This window comes from Bos mutus, chromosome 12 (assembly GCF_027580195.1).
Source record: "Bos mutus isolate GX-2022 chromosome 12, NWIPB_WYAK_1.1, whole genome shotgun sequence".
Taxonomy (NCBI): domain Eukaryota; kingdom Metazoa; phylum Chordata; class Mammalia; order Artiodactyla; family Bovidae; genus Bos; species Bos mutus.
The window spans coordinates 25,516,604-25,539,699 of NC_091628.1; the positions used below are offsets into that span (position 1 = coordinate 25,516,604).

At 42.3% G+C, this 23,096-nt stretch overlaps 1 protein-coding gene across 1 annotated transcript in view; it reads left to right on the forward strand.

Moving 5' to 3' along the window:
• The window catches only part of DCLK1 (doublecortin like kinase 1), a 352,622-nt gene that overhangs the window by 294,634 nt on the left and 34,892 nt on the right, over positions 1-23,096 (forward strand). Inside the window, exons 11-15 of the mRNA XM_070380418.1 lie at positions 2,270-2,416; positions 15,366-15,499; positions 17,814-17,891; positions 18,286-18,382; positions 21,144-21,224. Of these exons, the coding sequence (XP_070236519.1) occupies positions 2,270-2,416; positions 15,366-15,499; positions 17,814-17,891; positions 18,286-18,382; positions 21,144-21,224 (537 nt within the window). The remainder of the gene's footprint in view (positions 1-2,269; positions 2,417-15,365; positions 15,500-17,813; positions 17,892-18,285; positions 18,383-21,143; positions 21,225-23,096) is intronic.

Genomic DNA, 23,096 nt, shown 5'->3' on the forward strand with positions numbered 1-23,096 from the left:
GTGCCTGCAAAACTCAGCACGGGAACTCCTCAACTGAGCCACTGGGGGTGTGTGTGTGTGTGTGGGTGTGTGTGTGAGTGAGTGACTCAGTCGTGTCTGATACTTTCCGACCCCATGGACTCCTCAACTGAGCCACTGGGTGTGTGTGTGTGTGTGTGTGTGTGTGTGTGTGTGACTCAGTCGTGTCTGATACTTTCCGACCCCATGGACTGTAACCCACCAAGCTCCTCTGTCATGGAATTCTCCAGGCAAGAATACTGGAGTCGCTGTTCCCTTCTCCACCACTGTATCGTACCCCTGCATTTAGTCTGACCGAGAATGGCTGTGAGACCAGGTCTGGAAGCATCTCAGAAGAGAAGGCTAGCCCCACATTTGACCTGAAAAGCTCCCATGACACCCCCCTGAGGAATTTAGTTTGTCAAACCCTGAGAGTCCATCAGGGGGCCCAGGGTGGCCTGATGCCATTGGATAAGTAAGGTCTGTGTTCCAGAAAACAGTGAAGTGAGTGAACAGTAAAACCATTCTTAAAGGTGAAATTTCATAAGTACCAATAACGGGACTTTAGACTTCTAGCTGCAGAAGTGAACGCGTGCACACTGCCTGTGTGTCCAGAGGAAGGAAGGCCTTGTGCAGGGGCAGCCCTTGAGCCGGCACTGAGAGATCAGCGGGAGCCAGAAAGACAAAGGGTGTGGAGGGGACTCTGGGATGGGCTTGGAGTGTGGACTCGGGGGAGGGTTCAATCTGTCTGGGTGACCAGGGAAGACCCACGTTACGTGGAGCATAAAGGCAGCTGCTCCAGGTGAGACAGGAGATGAAGTTAAGCAAATTGAAGTGAAGGCTGGGGGCAGAGCAGGGAGAACCATGGGAACAGAACGCTGATTTCATGACGAGTGAAAGATAGGAAACATTGACCTGCGGTGTGGGAGGTGACGATCGTACACAAGGTCTTTGCATAGAGAGCCTGAGACGGCCCAGAAAGCTGTGTCAGAGGCAGGTCTTAGAGGACTTTTTGACTGCTTTGTTGAAGGCGGAGAAGAAGGAATGAGATTACAGGCTGTCTTGAGTTTAGACAACGAGGACAATGGTGGAGTCTTGGCAGGGTCACCTCCTACGGCCCTACACACGGTCAGGGGTGCTGTCCACGTGGACCGCACTGCAAACCCCATCTCCCCAGGTGGCACGGGAACAACCTGCAAAGCTGCACAGCCTCGCCTTTGAGAGACAGAACACTGGGAGAGACAGTGTTCGTTTTGAAAAAAAAAGTATCTTCTTAGTTCAGGAACTGCTGAGGCTGAGGGTCAGAGGAAGATACCCCTTCCCCGGAGCAGGGATTGTACAGGGTCACAGAGGGCCAGGTTAGGGAGTGGGATTTGAAAATGGTCAGCCTACAGGTGCTCTAGTTTGTGTTTGCTATTAAAAAAACAAACAAACAAACAAACAAATTAAATCTCTTAGCCCTTTAGGTAACAGATGAACACAGCCTCTGGTGGGGGGAGCTCGGCTCTTTGGGGCCTCGTGTGCAAAAAGGGTGCACACATTGTCAGTAAATCAGACCTAACTTCTCTGAAAGGCCTTCAAATAAATGGATCTAAAATTGGAGCCTGAAATCTTTGCTTCACCAAATAACAATAAATTAGCCCAGAACAGTGGAAACAAAAGTTCGGATGAGTAATGGACGTAGAAAACTTTCTTTGAAATGTCTCCATCCTCCTCCCTCTCTTTCATCTCTGGGGTGACAGTTTCTGGTCCTTTTCTCTGCTCCTTACAAGGAGGCACATTATTGAAAAAGAAGACGTGACACCCACTCCAAGAGACCTAAATCTAGAGAATGACGAGAACTGTGTGTGTGTGAAGTTCACAGGGCCGCAGAACGTTTTGTTCAGGGTGCAGTCTGTGGTATGTTTCTCGTTTCAGGAGACTTGGGATTATGAATCTGAACTTCTGCTGGCAGTTGGTGTAGCACATGCCACCAGCATAGCCGGTGCCCCAAGGTCTCTGCCCTGGAGACCCAGCTCCGCTTCCCCACCCCGAGTTGGGAGTTTAATGGCAGAGTCCTCTCCTTCTTCCTCTGCTCTCTGGAGGAAATGTCACTGGCTCTTGCAGTTGGGGCAGAAACCACCATAGGGTTCCTGGGCCTTTGAGAGGGCAGTGACAGGGGAAGCTCTTGGAACCCAAAAACCCCGCGCACATAGCGTGTCGGGCGCCTCTCCAGGCTGGGCCCCACTGGACCATCTGTTAATCCACTTTTCCTCCTGCTGTTCTCTCTCAGGGAGGAGACCTCTTCGATGCCATCACCTCCACTAACAAATACACTGAGCGAGATGCCAGTGGGATGCTGTACAACCTGGCCAGCGCCATCAAATACCTGCACAGCCTCAACATCGTCCACCGTGACATCAAACCAGAGAATCTGCTGGTAAGAGGGGTTCCGACTTCAGGGTGTCCTGAGCTCCAAGCACTCATGCATGAGTGAATATGAACACTTCTTTTCCTTCTTTTTCATTTTCTTAAAGAACAAAACAAAAACCCTTAAAGGCTAGTTTCCAGCTGTACTTCAGTAACTAGCTGGAAACTGGTCTTTTAAGTTGATCTGTCAGGGTTAATGTACCATTAGGAGCACTTAACTTATTAGCAAATAAAAACCCGAGGCAGGAGGACAGGAAAAGAACTCAGGAAATCTAGGGCTGTGGTTAAGACCATGGACCAGGCCAACACAGTCATAAGGAGCATTTACACTTGCATGACTTATCGATAGCACTTTGGTGTTGGAAAGCTTTTACTTGAAGAAAAAAAAAAGAAAGTGGAAGACCTTTTAGACTTAGTCTCCCAATTTACATCCCAATAATCTGATCTAAAAGCTAAAAGGATAAATTTCATTGTGAGTTTTCAAGACACCAGCCCCTCAGCATAAAAATGATCATAACGAAGACTGATTTTACAGATCAGAGACATTCTTACCACCAACCCCCATGCTTTCTTGATCCCACTGTTAAGGGGACGGTATTGAAAGAATTAAGGGGACAGAGACTGGGCATCAGGGAGCTGTCACTAGTGAATATGGGAGTAATATAAATTTTGTTGGCTATTCAGGGTGGAATTTTAATGAAATATATTCAATTTCTCCCATCTCCAGATGCTAATTGTTCTTTTACTTTCATTATCCAACCCAAAGAGTCATGCATTACTTGACTATTAGTTTGTCCATCTCTTCGGAAATCTGGGAAATGAGGATTCTCTTTCTAAAGCAGTGTTTCTCCAAGGGTGGTCCAGAGACGCCCAGCATCAGAATTACTCCCAGATGCTGGTTAAAAATGTAAATTTCTGAACTTCCCTGCAGCCTCACCAAATCAAAATCTGGTGACTGGTGACAGGGTGCAGGTCTGCATTGCCACCAGCTCCCCCACATGATCTCAGTGAACTTTCAAGTTTAAAAGCAGATGAACAGGAACTTCCCTGGCAGTCCAGTGGCTAAGAAGCCAAGCTCCCAATGCAGGGGGCCCAGGTTCAACCCCTGGTCAGGGAACTGGATCCCGCATGCCACAAAGACCCAGTGCAGCCAGATAAATAAATATTTTTTAAAAATAATAAAAACAGATGAACAACCCAACTCCCATTCCCAGTAACGACTGCTAAGATCTGCTGCTATGGTGAATCACCTGTGTGCTCATCCTGTGCTAAGACTTTACACTCAGTATCTCATTTCATCTTCACAACAGCCATGTGGGGTAAAGTCTGTTCCTGTCCCATTTCACAGGTGGCATACTGGGTGCCTACAAGTTGAAAGACCCACTCAAGGCCATCATCACTCTTAAGTAGAGGAGTCAAGGTCACAACCTCGCTCTGCTCCACTCCACACCTCAGACTTTTGACCACTAGACTATATAAAGTGTGAACTGGGGAGAGAGGTTTACTGCTTGCCTGCCAGGGACTGTGCCAGGGAACAGGAAGACGCATACCTCCATGGAGGGACATTCAAGTAGGAAAAATAGGCGTTTAAAAAATACGTACACAGGGACTTCCACGTGGTCCAGTGGCTAAGACTCTGAGCTCCCAGTGCAGGTGGCCTAAGATTCAATCCTTGGTCGAGGAACTAGATCCCACATGCTGTAACTAAGACCCCATAGTCAAATAAAAATAAGTATTAAAAAGAAAAGAAAGAAATACATATACAAGCAGTTAATTGCAATTAGGTTAGTGATCTTGGAGCTGCTGGCTAACGAAGGTGGCAGAGGTCAGATGATGGAGTTCTGACTTAATTGGCCCTCAAATTCCACATCTCCACAGTAGCCTAAACATTCTCTTCTGCATAGCTGCCTCCATAAACGGCAGCAATTTCCCCTCGTCTGCACTCATTCTTCCTGTGTCCTGACTTATGTAGGATTGTCTCACGGGAACGGAATTACAACTGAGCCTTTGTTTAAAAATTTCTCTAAGCTCCGAAAATTCAGTGATGGAAAATTAAAGTCTCATTTTCCTTTCTGCTTTTGCAGTTCAGTTTTGTGTACCCATTGTTCACCTGCTTCTCACCAGAGCACTGTTTCTATAAATGACATAAATGGTTACAGAGCAGTGTGCGTTTACTAAAATGACAATTTGCAGGATACTTTGAAAGTACTGTGTTTGTTTGAACATATTTTACTTTAAATTACCCAAAAAAGAAAAAAAAATTCTCTCCCTTTTCCCTTTCTTTTCTAATTTAAGAATGAGAAAAATATGTATGAAATGAGAAAATATATATATATATATAAACACACAATTGCAGTCATTCATAATTCAGGTTTAAAATATATATATATATATATGAAAAACTAAAAGAATTCTGCTTCTCCAGTATAGTCATTTCTTTCTATAGGACAGTAGTAAGGATTGGCGAGCTTTGCAGGGATAAAGCTATTATGGGATAAACTAGGTAGAAGAATAGAATAATTTTAACAAAATTAGGATGACATTACTAATTGCCCTTGAGACTTCTATTAATTTCACATTCTATTGACCTGTCTGTGGAAATGAGAAGAATCATCATGGGAGACACAAAATCACATACTCAGGATTTATAGTCAGATGGACAAAAGTTCAAAACCAAGGGCTTTACTCTTACACTGGCTGATCCTCTGACCTTGAACAAGATACTTAACTCCTTTGGGTCTCCTTTAAGGGGACTGTATGACGATAAAGAGATACCATGTGACTATTCCCTTCTTTTTTTATTCCCCTTTTATTTGTAATAAAAATTAAATTATCCCTAAAAATGAAACTGTTTAAAACTGTAAGTTGTAACAATCATCTTTCATCAGTTTTGACATTGCTTTTAAAGTGTTACTATTTACCCAGGCATGGATTTACCATCTAATGGAAAAATGTAGAGCCAGAGACTATTTTTGGAAAAATGCTATAATAAATTTAATGCAGAGAGTTTCAATCCATTTCTAACTGCCAGAAACTTAAATAAAAAAGGCCTCGCTGCACACTTTGCATTACTATTTTATGAAGAGATCTTAAAAAAAAAACCCTGAACTGTTAGACTGCTGATAAATTTTTGCTTCATAAGTGTTTAGTGTTTATAATAAGTACCAAAGAATTATGTTTTACATTTGTAGGCATTTCAGCTATAGATTTCATTTTATATAGTATCGTATAAGAAAAAACTTTGAGAACTCTTTTATTTTTAATTCTTAAAGAGCAATATAAAAATATTGTAGTTTGGCCTTCAGATCTATATTGATCCTGTGAATGATTTATTCAAGTCTGAGTACTTAAAGATCAAGGCATTTTAATGAAAAAAAAAAAAAAAAAACACGTGTACAGTGATGTTTCCAGTCATATTTTAGGTGAAAACTGGGAGCTGACCTAATAGAAATAGCTCTTATAATTTTATTATCACATTGTTACTAAGGCCTTATTTTATTAATTAGTATATTGTGTCAGTGAATTTATGTGATTCTTTTGCTTTATCAGGCCTGGTCCTTAGATGCTGTGGATGAGTGACAGGTGGATGAGAGGGTAGATTAGACGAGAGAGTGAGTGAATGGCGACTCCACACTCGCAGTGCAGGGGCCCGGGGTTCTATCCTTGGTCAGGGAACTAAATCCCACTTGCCACAACTAAAGATCCCACATAACGCAACTAAGACACGATGCAGCCAAACAAATATGGCAAGCCTTAGTCATTTCTCAATCCATCAGTTACATTAAGGACCCACGTTGGCTGCAGAATAAACCTTTCTGAAGGGAGCGGAGTAAGTACAGAGCTTCCCCAGCTGCATTTATGCATAAACCATTGTATGCATCACATCCGACGTGATAGTTTATGACAAAAAGGAACTTTTTGCTTTAAAACAAAACAGAAATGGCCTAAGATCAACTGCTTTCCATTTTCATGAGCCACCGCTAGATGGCAAGCTTGTACCCTTGGCAGCAAAAAGCAGCCTGTTTCTTGCAGTGAGCTGGGACCGTCTTTTTTAAATGTATACACAGATGCCTTCTCCTTAGGAAAATTAAAGTCCTACTGGCAAAAATATAACTGACATAACTAGTTTTTATTAGATTCCAGAAATAAACAGCAATTTTCTTGAGATATAAAAAAAATTTCTGTTCAAAAATCTTTTTGCTTCCAAACTCCTAAATACTGTTTGGGAAAAAGCAGTTTCTCAGGGAAACTGCTTCTCTAGGTCAGAAAATTCCTTTTAGAAACTCTGTCAAGGTATTTGTGCCTGTTCCTTGCTGCCCATCAAAGTGGCATGTATAGCTAATGACCTGCATTTTCACAAAATGGGTTGAATCTAGGAATAAATTATCTTGTTTTTCTCTAGTGATAACCAGAGGTTGTGTTCCTGCTCTTCTTAGTTTCCAGTTCAGGTCAACACTGACTTTACCAAATAATGGATTTCCTTCTGTCTTAATCCTCAAGTAAACTCATTTTGTGGTCAGATAGCTCACTCCACTGATGGATAAGGCCAGTGCCACAGATGGACAGTAGAGGTCATAAACAAAGACAGTTGAATAGATCTGCAAGATGAACTTGAGCCACCAGAATGTGGATGAACAGACTGGGGGTCACCCTAAGGAAGGGAGCCGTGGATCTCACAGGAGTCTGTCACTGGCCCTGCCCTTATCACCATTACCAGTGAGTCGACATGAAGATGTATTCTATATAGTAAATAACAGAACTGAGATCTGCAACTATCTTTGGCTCCATAAAGGTCCCAGACCAGTAAGATGGAATTTAACAAGAGTTAAAAGCATAAGTCCCGATGGACTAGGTCTGTTTTGGTGTGGTTGTTTTAATGACCATTGTGGAAAAACAGTAATGGGAAAATTTGGGCTAGTTTAAAGGCTGTTCATTGACCATAACAAGTTCATTACGAGAGTCAGTATGACATGACTGCTAAAAATACCAATGTGCCCTTAGACGCTTTCCCTGAAAGAGCATCACTCTCACGAGAGTCTTCTGTCCTGCTCGTGCCACGTGAGCTCAGTGGGGCGGGACCCAGACACATGGAGAGAGCGCAGCAGAGTGGCCCAGCAGAGGCTGCCGGACAGGAGATGGGAGAGCTTTTCTGTGCTGCATATGAGACACTGAACTCAAACTAAGGAGAAGACGTTAATGACAGATTTGAGGTTGACGTAAGGAAAAACTTTCTAACAATTACACCTGTTTGAAAAGTCAGTAGCTTTTAATCACTGAAATCCCCAAGAAGAAATGGAATGCTTGTTTTTCCGGGTGGCACTAGTGGTAAAAAATGTGCCTGCCAGTGCAGGAGATGCCAGAGATGTGAGTTTGATCCCTGGAGCAGGAAATGGCAACCCACTCCAGGATTCTTGCCTGGAACATCCAATGGACAGAGGAGCCTGGCAGGCTATAGTCCATAGGGCCGCAAAGAGTCAGACACGACTGAGTGACTGAAAACGTTAGGAAAGAAAAAAAGTCCTTCTATCTGCATTTGGATAAGAAAAAGAACATTTTCCCCAAACATAATTTACTACAGTAATATGCCAGTTATTGTACTAAGCATTTACTGAGGGCCCTTCTCCAAGGGAAAAGCTACCCAGTCCAGTATTCTGGCCTAGAGAATTCCAGGGACTGTAGCATCCATGGGGTCGCAAAGAGTCAGACACTACTGAGTGACTTTGACTTTCACTTCTGCAAGGACCTGTGATTCCACCAGGGGGAAGAAGACAGGAAGTCAAAGTACAGTGTCTCCGGGGGGGCCAGCATCTGTCTGTTCCACTGCCCATTCCTCTGTCACTGTGGTGTAGAATACCATCATTCACTTCATTTTAAGGGGCTTCGCTGGTGCCTCAGTGGTAAAGAAACCGCCTGCCAGTGCAGGAGATGTAGGTTCGATCCCTGACCCAGGAAGATCCCACATGCCGCAGAGTAACTAAGGCCGTGCACCACAGCTGTTGAGCCCGTGCTCTAAATCCTGGGAGCCTCAATTTCTAAACCCTTGTGCCACAGCCACTGAAGCCCGTGTGCCCTAGAGCCTGTGCTCCACAGCAAGAGAAGCCGCTGTGATGAGAAGCCCGCACGCCACAGCTAGAGAGTGAGCCCCTGCTCGCCACAGCGAGAGAAAAGCCCACGCAGCAACAAAGACCCAACACAGCTATAAATAAATAAGTAAATCAAATTATTTTTAAATGACATGGTCTTACTGGACTAGCAAAGATTAATAATAAATAATAATAATATGCAGGGTTGGCAAGCTTAGGAGGAAACCAGTCATCTCATATGACTCGGTTCAAGATTAACCTGATGGAACTCTTCTGAAAAGTAGTTTGGTAATACATAACTACAGCCTTAAATAATATGAACTCTGTGGTCAAGTAATTCTACTTTTAGAAATGTGACCTAAAGAAAAAAAAATATCAGATATGTATACATACAAAGGGATCATCATCTCAGTGTTTTTTAGCATGGAAAGGAAAAATGTATATATAGAAATAGGTCAGGGCACTGATTTTTTAAAATATTGGCATAAGGGGGAGGCAGGAGGACATACTGGTTAGAATCATGGACTTGAACATGCCCGGGCTTAAGTTCTGGCTCTACCGTTTATTAGCTGTGTAACATTCGGCAAGTTACTTAACATCTCTGAGCCTCAATATTTTTCATCTGCAAAAATACCGGTGATAGTACTTAACAGAGTTGTTGTGAACGTTAAGTGGGATGTTAAGCATGAATCCTCGACATGAGGCCTGGCAGGGGCTCAGTAAACGGCAGCGGGCAGTAGTCTGGCGGGTTATTATTTTAGTGCATCCATACAATGGACTATCCAGCAGGCACTGGAAATCGTGATACGCATGTATGCTTATTCACTGGGGCACGCGTTCAGGGTATGCAGTCCAGTGAAAAAGAACAGGAAAGAGAGAGAAAGCTTTGGAAGTTCATAGGCCCATATGTTTAACAATGGTTATTTCTAGGTGTCAAGATTGCGAGTGAGTTTAATTCTTTTCTCTCTGTAATGTTATCTGTCTTTTCCAGTTTTCCTACAATGACATATTGGATAGTACTTGTGTGACAAAAATGTAACAGTTTTTAAAAACAGCAGTTGACACTGAATTCCCAGTTATAACAGAATTCTGGGATGTACAATCACTGTAGTCAGGAATGTGCATTTTTGCTGTATCTCACTGCAGCTGCGTAGAACTCCTTTCTAGATAGTTTCATGACTGATTTAAAGAACGGATGAGAGTCAGGTTTCCTGGAATTTGCATTCACTTCTCCATCTTCACAGACATCTCTAGGGTAACACTTTGAAAAGCTATTTTATTTTTTGTTCTTACGTTGCCAAGCCTCTTCTGACTTCTGTACACCTTTTTTTATTTTTATTATTTCACATAATTTTTGTTTCATAAAGATTTTACATGTGGGTATAAAATGAATTTGTTTTTTTAAGAATTAAGTTTTTTTAGCAGCCTTAATTCTAAAGTATGTGGAGCATAAAATACATTTTGCTAAGTAATTCCCTGCATAAATGTTGTTATACTTCACTTCTTAAAGGTTTAAATTTAATCCACTGTTTTTAGAAAGTGTCATAAAGGCCATATTCTGTGGCTAGAAGAAAAATAAATGTCTTTTTTAAAGGATACCATATTTGTTAAAAAGTAAATTCACTTTTTTGTCATAGCTTTGTCAATTTCATGCCAGTTTTGTTAAATTCTCTTCGGTGAAGTAATTTTTAGTACCTATTGAGCTCCTCTGTGAAGACATTTCAGTGGTTCCGGACAGTTCATTAGCCAATATTTCAACAGGGTTATCCTTGAATTCATATTATCATTGACAATTATGTTTGTTCCAACACATCTGTTACATTAGTCAGCTTTTAGTTCTCTATTATGGGAATCTCAGAAACCATTTAACTGGGTTCAGGTTATCTGTGAATTTTCATATTATTTTATGGCCACCGGCTGCATTTTATGACCCTGTATTAAATCTTTTAGTTTTTCAAATAACTTTTTCAAATGGTCTCAGTTTCTCATCCAAGCGAGATCAGACATATGCCCCAAATCTTCTGTTCAGTAAGTTACAACTACTGCGAAACCCCAAATAAATGAAAAAGAAACAAAAAAACTCTCCTTTAAAAAAAGAAAATCCTGTGTAAAATAGCAGCATACCAAAAACCTACGTACCTGACCTTTCACTAGGTCTATTCTTGGTAGGACATGCCTTCAGCTTTTAATTGGAATCTTTTTCATAATTGTTGCCATTTAACACATTTAGCCTGTCAAATCATGGGATGTCTTTATAGCCATATAATAAACCCTAGAGAACAACTTTTCTGACTGTAGCCATCTGCAATGATCACAAGAGTAGCTTACAAAACACTGACAGTCTTTATGGTAATAGGATACATATGGCAGCCCACAATTATGTGTGGCTGCATTCAATTAGTGTTGTGCAATTACACAGTTTTACTGCTTAGTTAAAACAGTGAAAGCACTACATACTGGGTAATTTGCACTAATCCCCATCTCTTTAATAGCCCCTCGGCGTTTAAAATGTGGGGGAACATCTATAGTATTTAAAGGGCCTGGATGAACATTAAATTATATCTCATGTTGTGAATACTCTTTGATTGACAATTAATGCACCCCCACCTCATGTGTGGGGCATGTTTTATGGAGACTTTAAAATACAGTTACAGCAAAAAGTTCTTCAACCAGAACCCCACTTGCTGGGTCAGGCTGCCCAAACTTATACTTGCAGGCTGTTAAGGTTCTTTCTGAAAGGAGGTCAGAATGAGGAGACAAGCTAAGGAACTCGATTCCGAGAGTGGGAGACGCCACGGACACCGCATTTTCGACGTGAACGTGTTAGAAGCTTTTCCAACTCCTAACGTTTAATTAAAAACTTAGTTCAAAGTGAATTTATAGCTGCCATTTGGTGAAATAATTTCTGGAGATTGTTTTGTGAAGATTGTGTGTGTGCTCACACACACACACACATTTGAAACACATGCATTTCACAATCGGTGATTTTTAACAAAAGTTTTGACTACATTTTAAAATGGCCTCATTCCTGCCCTGCTGTAAACGGCTGGGGCAGAGGTGAGGAGAGTCCAGCTCAGGCGGCAGCAGGAGCTCTCAGGAGCCCAGCTGTGAGATGCCCGTTGGGATGGGTTGGCCAAAAAGTTTGTTCAGGTTTGCTGTATGCTCCTACGGAAAAACACGATTTTTTTGGCCAATCCAATAGCACTTAGGGAAGGTGCTCTCCCACGGGAGGAAGGGAGACACGACAATATATTCTTCTATATCCTTCTCCCCAAGTGTTGACAGAGAAAAACCCAAAGCAACCTTGTTTCCTGCCCTGCCTGATGGTAAGTAAGTTAAACAGAATTCTAAACGAGAGGCCTGGACATTTATTCACCTGCAAAAACATTTTGCTGAAGCATTTCAAATGTACTTGGGTCCAGAAATGTTTTCAATTACGTGGATTAGGCCTTTGTTTTTAGCTCTTATTGCCTCTCCTAAACATCACTTTAATTTCTTTATGTGTTCATGAAAATTCTACTGTATGGTTTTCAAAGTTAAAGAGAGAGAGAGAGAAGCATAGTAGTGATTAAAGAGAGATGAAAACATGAAAAGGATCAATTCTGTGTATTTCATTTAAACGATGCTGGTTTACTTTGATTTTTATCATTAAATAATCTTCATTTTCTTTATTTTAGGTAAGTCTTTAGTGGTTTTTGCTTAGTTATTGAAGCTTTGAACTTTATTACTTAGCTATATTAAATATAATTGGCATATGGCTGTAAGATGAAATTCCTATTAAAATGTAGATGCTTAAAAAAAACCCTTTGGTACATGGAGGAAAATTACATGGTCATATTCAGAACTAACATGTTACTTATGACTGCATCTGCCTTTGCCCAACTTTTGAATAGAGTTGGGTGATTATGGATAGTATGTTTAGAAACAAGCCACAAAATCTCTGTGTAAATGGAGTTATGTGATTTGAACTCTGCACAACCTCACAAAACAGGCACCATGAATGTTTGGACCTAACAGAACATCAAAGCAAGAGGTTATTTTGCATTTCGAAGAGATTGTTGGTAACAAAATGGAATTAGGGAAGTAAACACTTCTGCTCTGTCTGGGGATTAAACTAGATGATCTACTAGGTGTTCCCAGCTCAGATTTCTTTTCATGAAAAACATTTGCTTGTCATTTGGACGACCTGAATGGCTGACATGCTAAGACCACAATTTAGGGATTTCTTTTGCCTGAGAGCGTTTAAGTCAGGGAGGATATTATGTTTTGCATCTCTGATACTTCAGAGTCCATGATTCAAACTTGCTGATGCCGACCGGAGCTGGATGGCTGCTTCATTAAAGTAGGGACGATGGTGTCCATCTCAGAGGACCACTGGGCAAAGCCACATCCTTGGGGGACATACAGCTGTCCTTGCCCCAACAGCGCAAGTGCAGGTGGCCCCCCAAGCCTCTGGATACCTGCCTAAGGGCAGCCCGCACTTCATTGTGGCTGAGCCCTCAGGGAGAGGACTCTGTGTTCCGAGTATGGAGAAAATGTGAACAAACATTTTCTGCCCAGAAAAGACAGTCTCTCCAGAGAGGAGGCTCTGGCTGCCTTTTTTTCTGCCAGAACAGTTAGATCCAAACGATCATTGCTGATACTGCAGCTTAGCTGGCCAAACATCTGCACTTGATGCTGCAGTGAAATGAGAAGTGAACCTATTTTTTCCAAAGGAGGGCAGATGCGGTGTGTGAACGGTAGCCATGCTCCTGATGTGTGGAGATGTGCCTTGCTGTGTGTGAGGTTCACACTGCTGTAGCAAGTACAGATGATCATAGAGCAATAACAGGGGCACATGCAGGCCTCAATGGGCTGGAAGAATTATTTTGATGTACGTGGAGAACTTCACCATTTCCTTGAGGCATCTCCTGGCGATGGGAATACTAGCCTTTTACTGTGCTCTCTTTTCTGTATTTTATTGGTTCCAATGGAGGGTTCTGAATTAGAATTCTGAATGCCCTTTGATACTGTCTTTAAAATAACAGACGTTGTTTGGTATACTGTTTAGAACAGATCCATTTTGTTTGATTGGGGGCTAGAATTAAAGCAGTTAAATACTTGCCCGTGGTCACATGCATCCTTTTCTTGATTCGTTGGGTGAAAGATTAGAGAAAGACTATAATAAGGTGAAAGACTTATTACTGCCTTAATAAGGAAAACTGGACAGAATGCTGACTCTGCACCTGATAAATCTTTCCAAATTGCCACAGGTGAAATGAAATGTTAATGCCCCTTTCAATTATTAATAAAAAAATATAAATAGATCTTGTTGGAAATATGGGGCACTGAAAATAAAGTGTTTTAATAGATGTGTAGTTTTTTTGTTCCATTTACTAAAGAACTGCATCTTTAAAGCTTCTGATACATTAAAATGAAGACATTTTCATAAACTGAATATTTTGCACTAAACACAAAATCTATATTTTTTTGTTTTTTAGCACAAAATCTATATTTCTATATTTCATTGTGTTATGCAAATCAATTTGAATTGCAGCAAACATCAAATATAGATAATCAAAAGGAAAAGAAAATCTCCTATAATCTTACCACTCAGAGACAGACACACCAATATAATGTCCTTCCAGACATTTTTCTTAGTACATATTTTTTTCTTCAATAGACATTTTATGCAACCAGTCAGAAGTCTGTCCTCATTTCCCAAATCTAACTTATTTCAATAAATGTAAACTCACATCACCATTCTAACAGTCCTATAGCCTCCCATTGTATGAACATGCCGTAATTTAATGAACTTTCACTTCCTGGGTGTTTGCCATGTTCTTAATTCTGCAGCAATATAAAGATGTTCTTGTATGTATACCCCTGCATAGTTGCCTGAGTTTTTATTTTATGAAAAATAAATGTTAAGAAATAAATCAACCGAAATCGCAATTATTAATAGTCAGCAGACCAGAAGGGGAAGCTCTCATGTCCTATGACCATAGTTGAGCCCAACAGGAAGAAGAGAGACTCCTCTTCTTTCCTGGCAAGGACTCAGCCAATGAAAAGCCATGGACTGTTTGTTTCCGTAGTCCTCCCATTTCCTGTTCCTCTCTGTAAATGTATTTCCTTCCCTTGCCATGTGGGGACTTGGAGGTAACTTGTCGTGGGTTCAGTTCAGTTCAGTTCAGTCGCTCAGTCGTGTCCAACTCTTTGCGACCCCATGAATCGCAGCATGCTAGGCCTCCCTGTCCATCACCAACTCCTGGAGTTCACTCAGACTCACGTCCATCGAGTCAGTGATGCCATCCAGCCATCTCATCCTCTGTCGTCCCCTTCTCCTGCCCCCAGTCCCTCCCAGCATCAGAGTCTTTTCCAATGACTCAACTCTTCGCATGAGGTGGCCATAGTACTGGAGTTTCAGCTTTAGCATCATTCCTTCCAAATAAATTCCAGGGCTGATCTCCTTCAGAATGGACTGGTTGGATTTCCTTGCAGTCCAAGGGACTCTCAAGACGTCTTCTCCAACACCACAGTTCAAAAGCATCAATTCTTTGGCGCTCAGCTTTCTTCACAGTCCAACTCTCACATCCATACATGACCACAGGAAAACCATAGCCTTGACTAGACGAACCTTTGTTGGCAAAGTAATGTCTCTGCTTTTTAATATGCTATCTAGGTTGGTCATAACTTTCCTTCCAAGGAGTAAGCGTCTTTTAATTTCATGGCTGCAGGTAGGTACAGACTTCAAATTGTAATTCTCTGCTGATCCTGAATAAATCCATGTTTGCTAGAGAAATATCTGGCAGTCTGTGTTTTAGGTCAACATATATTAGATTTACACCACAATGTCCTTATTTTTTAAGGCATTTTCACTTTTAATTTTTATTTTAGGTGTATGAACACCAAGATGGCAGCAAATCGCTGAAGCTGGGTGACTTTGGACTGGCCACCATTGTAGATGGCCCCCTGTACACCGTGTGTGGTACCCCAACATACGTGGCTCCTGAAATCATTGCAGAGACTGGGTAAATGCTTTTCATGTGTTTATTGCAGTGATGTGCTTGCAACATAGTCTGCTTTGAGAATAGATGACATAGTGCTGTGTTCCATCCAGACAGAACTAGCTATCAGCTGTTTTTCACTTTTTTTTTTTAACTTGAGAAGTAAAAGCCATTTTTTCTGTTTTCCCAATCAAGTTGCCAATTACTGCAGTCTTGCTTAAGCCTTCCTTTTGGCCTTTATTAAAGGTAGAACAGCAATTATTAACCCCTTAGTAAAAAATATTCAAATTAACAGAGAGACATAGAGTGGTAATTAACTAGCTTTGGGAGATAAAAGAAACAGACATGCTGTGTGGGGTGAGTACAGTCCCTGTGGTTACTTCTCCTAAGCTCTCCTTATTCCCCAGTTCCAGTCCTACTTTGGTCCACTTGGCAGCTCATGGACTATCTGTGCAGCACAAACACCCTCAGGCATCAGAAGGCCACTGGGAGTTGGCTTGTTTCTGAGTGCAGCCAACACAGATTAAAGAAAATCTCTAGAATCAGGGGAGATAGTAGGGTGGCCTAATGCTTACTGGCGACCTAGTACCATATGCCAGGTGCTAAACTCCTGTATTTAGTTCTTACTCTTCCAGTAGATGATATAATCCCCATTTTACATATAAAAAAACTCAGTCTCTGATGACTGATATAAGCTCATGACAGTAGCTGAGTCAGCAATTGAACTCCAGGTCTAGGTGGGCAAACGGCTCTTTCAGTAAGCCCCATTTCTTGCCAAGGATTACTGGCAGTGTTCTGAACGCTGTCCTTAAACAGAAGGATGGGGAAGGGTGGGAGAGCAAGAAGAGACAGCCCTGCCACTTCTCATGAGTGGCACCAGACCACACCTAGCACTGTAGATATTATCTTCCCCTGTGACGGCTGGAGGTAGTTTTTCTACTTGTACTGTAGATGCATAGACCGGAAAGGCAGAAATACAGAACAGATGAGAAGAGAAATCCCCAACGCAGGGTAATGAGGACTTTCTTATTCATCAGATTTGACTGGGAGCCACATCTGTGGCCACGCCTGACCTCCTCCGAGGCACCACCTCAGGCGATGCCCTGGTGGGTGCTCTGATGGCCCACTGGGGAGGAGTGGTGCGGGGCAGAAGAATTTGGTTGGGTCCTGAAGACGTTGGTTGGAACTCATCTGGGCCACTAATTGTGTGATCTTGATCCAAATTATTTACCCCTCTGAACTTAGGTTTTCTTTCTTATAAAGTAGGCAATAATACTTGTCCTGTACAAGGTACAAAGTTATTGGGAAAACAAAATCAGATGATGTATGCCAGTGCTTTATAGATTAGAGAATGTCTTATGTGTAATTATTATTTCTAAAATTTGGGACCTAAATTGTCTCACAGGTCTGTCTCTGTCTTAAATCTTATGTAACTAGACATAGAGAATGGACTTACAGACCCAAGGGGATAAGGGGAGGGTGGGACCAAATGGGAGATTAGAATTGACATGTTAATATATACACTGCTGCTGCTGCTGCTAAGGCGCTTCAGTCATGTCCGACTCTGTGCGACCCCATAGATGGCAGCCCACCAGGTTCCGCTGTCCCTGGGATTCTCCAGGCAAGAACACTGGAGTGGGTTGCCATTTCCTTCTCCAATGCATGAAAGTGAAAAATGAAAGTGAAGTCGCTCAGTCGTGTCCGACTCTATGCGACCCCATGGACTGCAGCCCACCAGGCTCCTCTGTCCATGGGATTTTCCAGACAAGAGTACTGGAGTGGGGTGCCATTGCCTTCTCCGAATATATATACTACCATGTGTAAAACAGGTAAATAGTGGGAAACGGCCGTATAGCAAGGGAGCTCAGCTCAGTGCTCTGCGATGACCTAGATGTGGGATGGAGGCAAGGTGGGAGAGAGGTCCAAGAGGGAGGGAATATATGCATGCATACAACCAACCCACTTCATTGTACAGCAGAAACTAACACAACGTTGTAAAGCAATTATACTCTTCATAAAAAATAATAATCAAAAACACAAACTTGATATGACCATAATAGGCATTGTTACTGAAACCGTTCACTTACTGATATTTAGACATGACCTTAGCGTTACTTTGATTTTTAATCATGTGCCTTAAATTGTCTCTTTTTTAATTATTATTCTTTTCTTGAATTTTGTTTAGCCAGTGGGTTGTAGTTTAGTGTTAGTTGTGGCTTTTTTTTAATTTTTGCTTCGTTTGCTGTTTGGTTTATGATAGCAGAACCATCCATTTTGCCATGCTCCGTAATTTGTCCCAGCCCGACTTTGCTAACGGCGGCGTCACTTACCTTTTCAGATATGGCCTCAAGGTGGACATCTGGGCGGCTGGCGTCATTACTTACATCCTGCTGTGTGGTTTCCCTCCGTTCCGTGGGTATGGGCAGTGATCCTTCCTTCAGCATCCACAAGGCATTTGTCCATTCTCTGAATGATCCATTCAGCCTCCATGCATAAAGGAGCCTGTAGCAGGAAAAGAATGGAATGCTGTGTTAAAGAACATAACTTTACTACCTTTTGCTTAATAAGGACTTGTTATTTTTTCCGTGTTGTGCACGCTAGTTTACATGCCTTCCATAAATCTTTCTCATATAATTTAAGAACTCATTCTTTCTTAATTTGCCAAAGCAGTTCCATACTGACATTTTGAATTGCTTAAAAACACAATGTTTTACACATTTACGGGGGAAGGAAGGCCTCCGATGCATAAGGATACCGTGAGTTGGCATTTTCCTGTGTTTATTCTTTATTATTGTCTTTCGTCTAAACAGAAGTGGTGATGACCAGGAGGTGCTTTTTGATCAGATTTTGATGGGGCAAGTGGACTTCCCTTCTCCATACTGGGATAACGTTTCCGATTCTGCAAAGGTAGGTTTTGGCTTCCAGTGCCTTCCTCTTCCTTATAGCCTGTCTCTCTGTGGAGTTATTGAATCATTCTGTGCCAAGAAACAAATGGTATGGTGAATGCTCTCTGTATGCATGTTAGTCATAATTACTGGCCTTCCCAAGCGCTCACAGTCTTCAGGTCGTCCACCTCGTCAGGTGCCCCTGCTTCCCTGGCTCATCACTCGTTGTGGCCACTCCAGTTGCACTGCAGGCTGGAGCCCACCTCAGATTTCCATACAGGTTATTGCTTCACCTCTTTCAGGTCTTGGCTTGATGTCATCTTCTCAGTGAAGCTTTCCCAGAACATCTTATTTCCAGTTGCAGTTCTGAACCCCTGCCTGGCTGACAGTATTGTCCTTTGCTTCATATTCCTCTGTAACACCTCCACTGTTACCTCCATCTGGTCTACCATCTAACTACCTGTCTGTATCTGTCTGCCTACCTAGATGTCTACCCGCTCCAGTATTCTTGGGCTTCCCTTGTGGCTCAGCTGGTAAAGAATCCACCTGCAATGCAGGAGACCTGGGTTCAATCCCTGAGTTGGGACAATCCCCTGGAGAAGGGAAAGGCTACCCATTCCAATATTCTGGCTTGGAGAATTCTATGGACTCTATAGTCCATGGGCTTGCAAAGAGTCAGACAGGACTGAGCGACTTTCACTTCCACTACTTAGATATGCTGCTGCTGCTGCTGCTGCTACTAAGTCGCTTCAGTCGTGTCCAACTCTGTGTGACCCCATGGACGGAGCCCACCAGGCTCCCCCGTCCCTGGGATTCTCCAGGCAAGAACACTGGAGTGGGTTGCCAATTCCTTCTCCAATGCATGAAAGTGAAAAGTGAAAGTGAAGTTGTTCAGTCGTGTCCGACTCCTAGCGACCCCATGGACTGCAGCCTACCAGGGTCCTCTGCCCATGGGATTTTCCAGGCAAGAGTACTGGAGTGGGGTGCCATTTCCTTCTCTGACCTAGATATAGATAGGTGGATATATCCTATTTATGGAGTTCATTTTCTAACTCTCCTCACTAGGATGTAAATTCCATCAAGACAAGGATTTTTGTCTGTTGTATTGATTACTATACCTCAGTGCCTAAGTAGTGACATAACTGATACTCAACGTATACTGAATGAATGGATAAAAGAATGAGGAAATTAAATGATTTGTTAGGCAGTCAAAGTGAAGGTGCTCAACATGAGTTAAAATGACCAAGAAAGACACCATGGGGAAGCTATGGTGTAACTTGGACCTTGAAAGACAGCCAGGATTTAGAGGCAATGAGGAACAAAGCATATTGTTTTTGTCATTAAAAGAGTTTTTGTCATTAAAACCTCTAAGAAAACTATGAAAATCTTACACAGAGACATTAGTAGACTCGGAGATTAAAAAAAGAAAACTTTTTAGTTGATTCCTCAAGTATATGTCTCCAAGCATTGACTTAAGTTTTTCTAAAACTGATGTTGGCAACTAATTATCTTTTGATTATTCAGTGTACCTGTTTTCTTCTTTGGCTGTATCCTGAGTGTAAGTTCAATTTTAAATCCGACTCCTTAGGCCTGGCCACTTCCATAGAAAATGGTGCACAGCGGGCCCAAATCTCTCATTTTCTTCAACTATCCAGGAATCTACCTCCGGACATAGGAAAATGTGTGGAGTTGAGAGAAGTGTCCAAGAAGAGCCTCAGAGGTGAAAGGAGATGGGATGATAATGGCTGCAGAGGTGGGGGTGGAGAAGCTTTCACCTGTGAGCAGGCTCTTTAGGAACGTGCCCAAGTCCCAGTGCTGTCACTCCGTAACTGGAGGGCAGAGGGCATCTCCTGCACCCCCTCGGCACCCTGCAAAGAGCATCACACACACAGTAGTAGCTTTAGTTAAGTCCTGGCCCAAGTGAGAGAGTACAGGTCGAATCTGTACATCATTGGGAGTAAATGATTCCCGCTGTGGAGCAGTACTCAGAGTCTGTGCAGGTGAGGGACCAGATAATACGTTATCTAGCCATTTTGTTGCATGGGAACTTCTAATCCAGAGGAGACAAATGTCTGACAGACTTCATCATTAAACCCCAAGCTGTGCTCTTCTGGTGCAAATAAATTTGAGCTCATGGCAGAGATGCATTAATTTCAGAACCATTCAATAGTTTCTTTCTTAATGGTTCTATTTTACTTTTATTGATTGTTCTGGAAATTTGTGAATCATTTTTAACATATTTCCTCTTAATTCTTTGGCTGCTAAAGAACAGTTTCTATTTTACCAACTAGCTGTTGGCAATTCCGTATGTCTTTACTCATTTCTTTCTTTCAAACCCAAATATGCTCTTGCAGTTAGGAGAAAAAAAACCCGTTTTTTCTTTCAGCTGGCAAAGTGAAAATTTAGTTAAGGGGTTTTTTAAATATGATTTCTATATTAAAGTAATTTAGGACTCTGTCTTTAAAGTGCAAAATGCTAGACAGAGAAAGGAATATTAATTCCTTCACTTGTATACTTTATTTCCTTCTACTAAAAACATTTTTATGAAATTGATTTTAAATATTTCATTTTATATTTTTCCCTCAACTACAAGGTGTATATTTTAAATTCCAAATATTCACCTTTCCTTTAAAAGGCGGCTACAGGTAAGTTGAGTCGATGTATTTAAGGCTGAGCTTATACAAATGCTTTTCAAAGATAAAAGAGAACCTCTGCATTTGAAAACACGCCATTTTTCACTTTCAGTGTTAGACACAAACAGCATCAAATGTTTCTGTTCACAGGAGCTCATCACTATGATGCTGCTGGTGGATGTGGATCAGCGATTTTCTGCCGTGCAGGTCCTCGAACATCCCTGGGTTAACGTAAGTGACTCCCTCCCTTCCCTGTATCTACTCCTAAACCTCCCTTTCTCAAATCACAACTTTCCTAATGACGCTGCCTCCTGTTTCAAGTGTTGTGTTTGTGTCTGTCCCTCCCCCTCAAACATGCCAGCACAGTTCCAGGATCTCAGCCTTGCTCCACGAGGGCCTCTGATGTATCTGTGCTGACATGTGTTCTCACGGGCCCGTGCACAAAGCATTTCATTTGATTCAGATGGGCCTGCCTTCCGTGGGGGTAGGGGGTGGGCTTGCACATGGTCGCCACCCCCCACCCTGCAACCTACATTCCCTGGTCCCAATTAGGACTAAGTCCATCAATAAGACAGAGCAGATTTTCTGAGTCAGTGCTGCTTTTGCATCGTTTCTAACCAAAAATGCCAGTGACCCAAGGGTCTTTGCACCAGCCCTGGGGTTCTCCAGTGCAGCACTTCTCAAACGAGCCTGTGCTCACAAGTCACCTGGGGGTCTTATTAAAATGCAGATGGTAATGTCGGAGATGTGACGCTCTCGATTTCTAAAAGCTCCCAGATGCTGCTGCTGCTGCTATTTGAGTACAAGAATCTGATGATATTTCTTTAGCTGTAAAAGAAGTCTCCAGAGTAGAGTCATTATTTTTTGATCCTCTCTCTCTTTCTAACTGATTGATATGGTTTGTTTTGAATCATCATAATAATAAATACTAACAGAGTGTTGAGCTTACAGTGTCTGCCCAGGACCATTTTAAGCATCTCACATAGATTAGTTTACAACCCCGTGTGCGTGCTCAATCAGCCGTGTCCGACTCTTTGCGACCCCATGGACTGGAGCCCACCAGGCTCCTCTGCCCATGGAATTTTCCAAGCAAGAATACTGGAGTCGGGTACCATCACCTATTCCAGTGGATCTTCCCGACCCAGGGATTGAACCTGCGCCTCTTAACGTCTCCTGAATTGGCAGGCAGATTCTTCACCACTAGCGCCGTCTAACACAGGGGCTGTTACAGCCCTTATTGACATGTGTGGAAGTCCATTCTTGGGTCTAATGATTCTTGCGGTCAGAACAGAAGACAGACATAGATTTGGATATAGATGCAGACCCAGGCAGGTGTAACATCATCAGTTCATTGATATGAATTTTGCCAGCTGCCTTGAAGGATCTGCCTATAAAATGAAGGCAACAAAATGTTCCATTTCTCTGAATTACCACTTTGGTGATTGGTTAGGTGTGTTTTCCCAAGATAACTAATGACTGAGGATGAGGTTATGATTGAAGGCACAGTGTTGAGACAGATTCTACCTGAGGTGGACAGGAGCTTGGGGTCTTGTTCATTTTCTGCCACTTGATGGCCATGGGCCTAGGTTCAGCACTTTACACATCTGAACCTGGTTTCTCCCACCCCACAGGGAGGGTTTTGGTTTTTTTTTTTTTTTCTGTATTTACTTATTCTTTTTTTTTTTTTTGGTCTGTGCTGCGCTTTCCTGGCTGCACATGGGCTTTCTCTAATTGCAGCAAATGGAGGCTATGCTCTCTAGTGGGTGGTACACAGGCTTCTCATCGCAGTGCTTTCTCTTATTGTGGTGCACGGGCTTAGTTGCCCCGCAGCATGTGGCATCTTCCTGGACTAGGAAACAAACCCATGTCCCAAGCATCGGCAGGTGGATTCTTAACCACTGGACCACCAGGAAAGTCCTGGGAGGCTTTATATCTATATGACTGGAGAATATATAGGAATGTGAGCTTGTGTGGGTGTCTGGCTAAGATTTGTTAACTGTTTGGACACAGCAGAACTTCCCGACTGGTGTACAGATGTGTAAAGACGCATCCTCGCAGCCCTTGGTGGGGACAGTCAGGCAGAGTCCAGGAGCCATCATATCC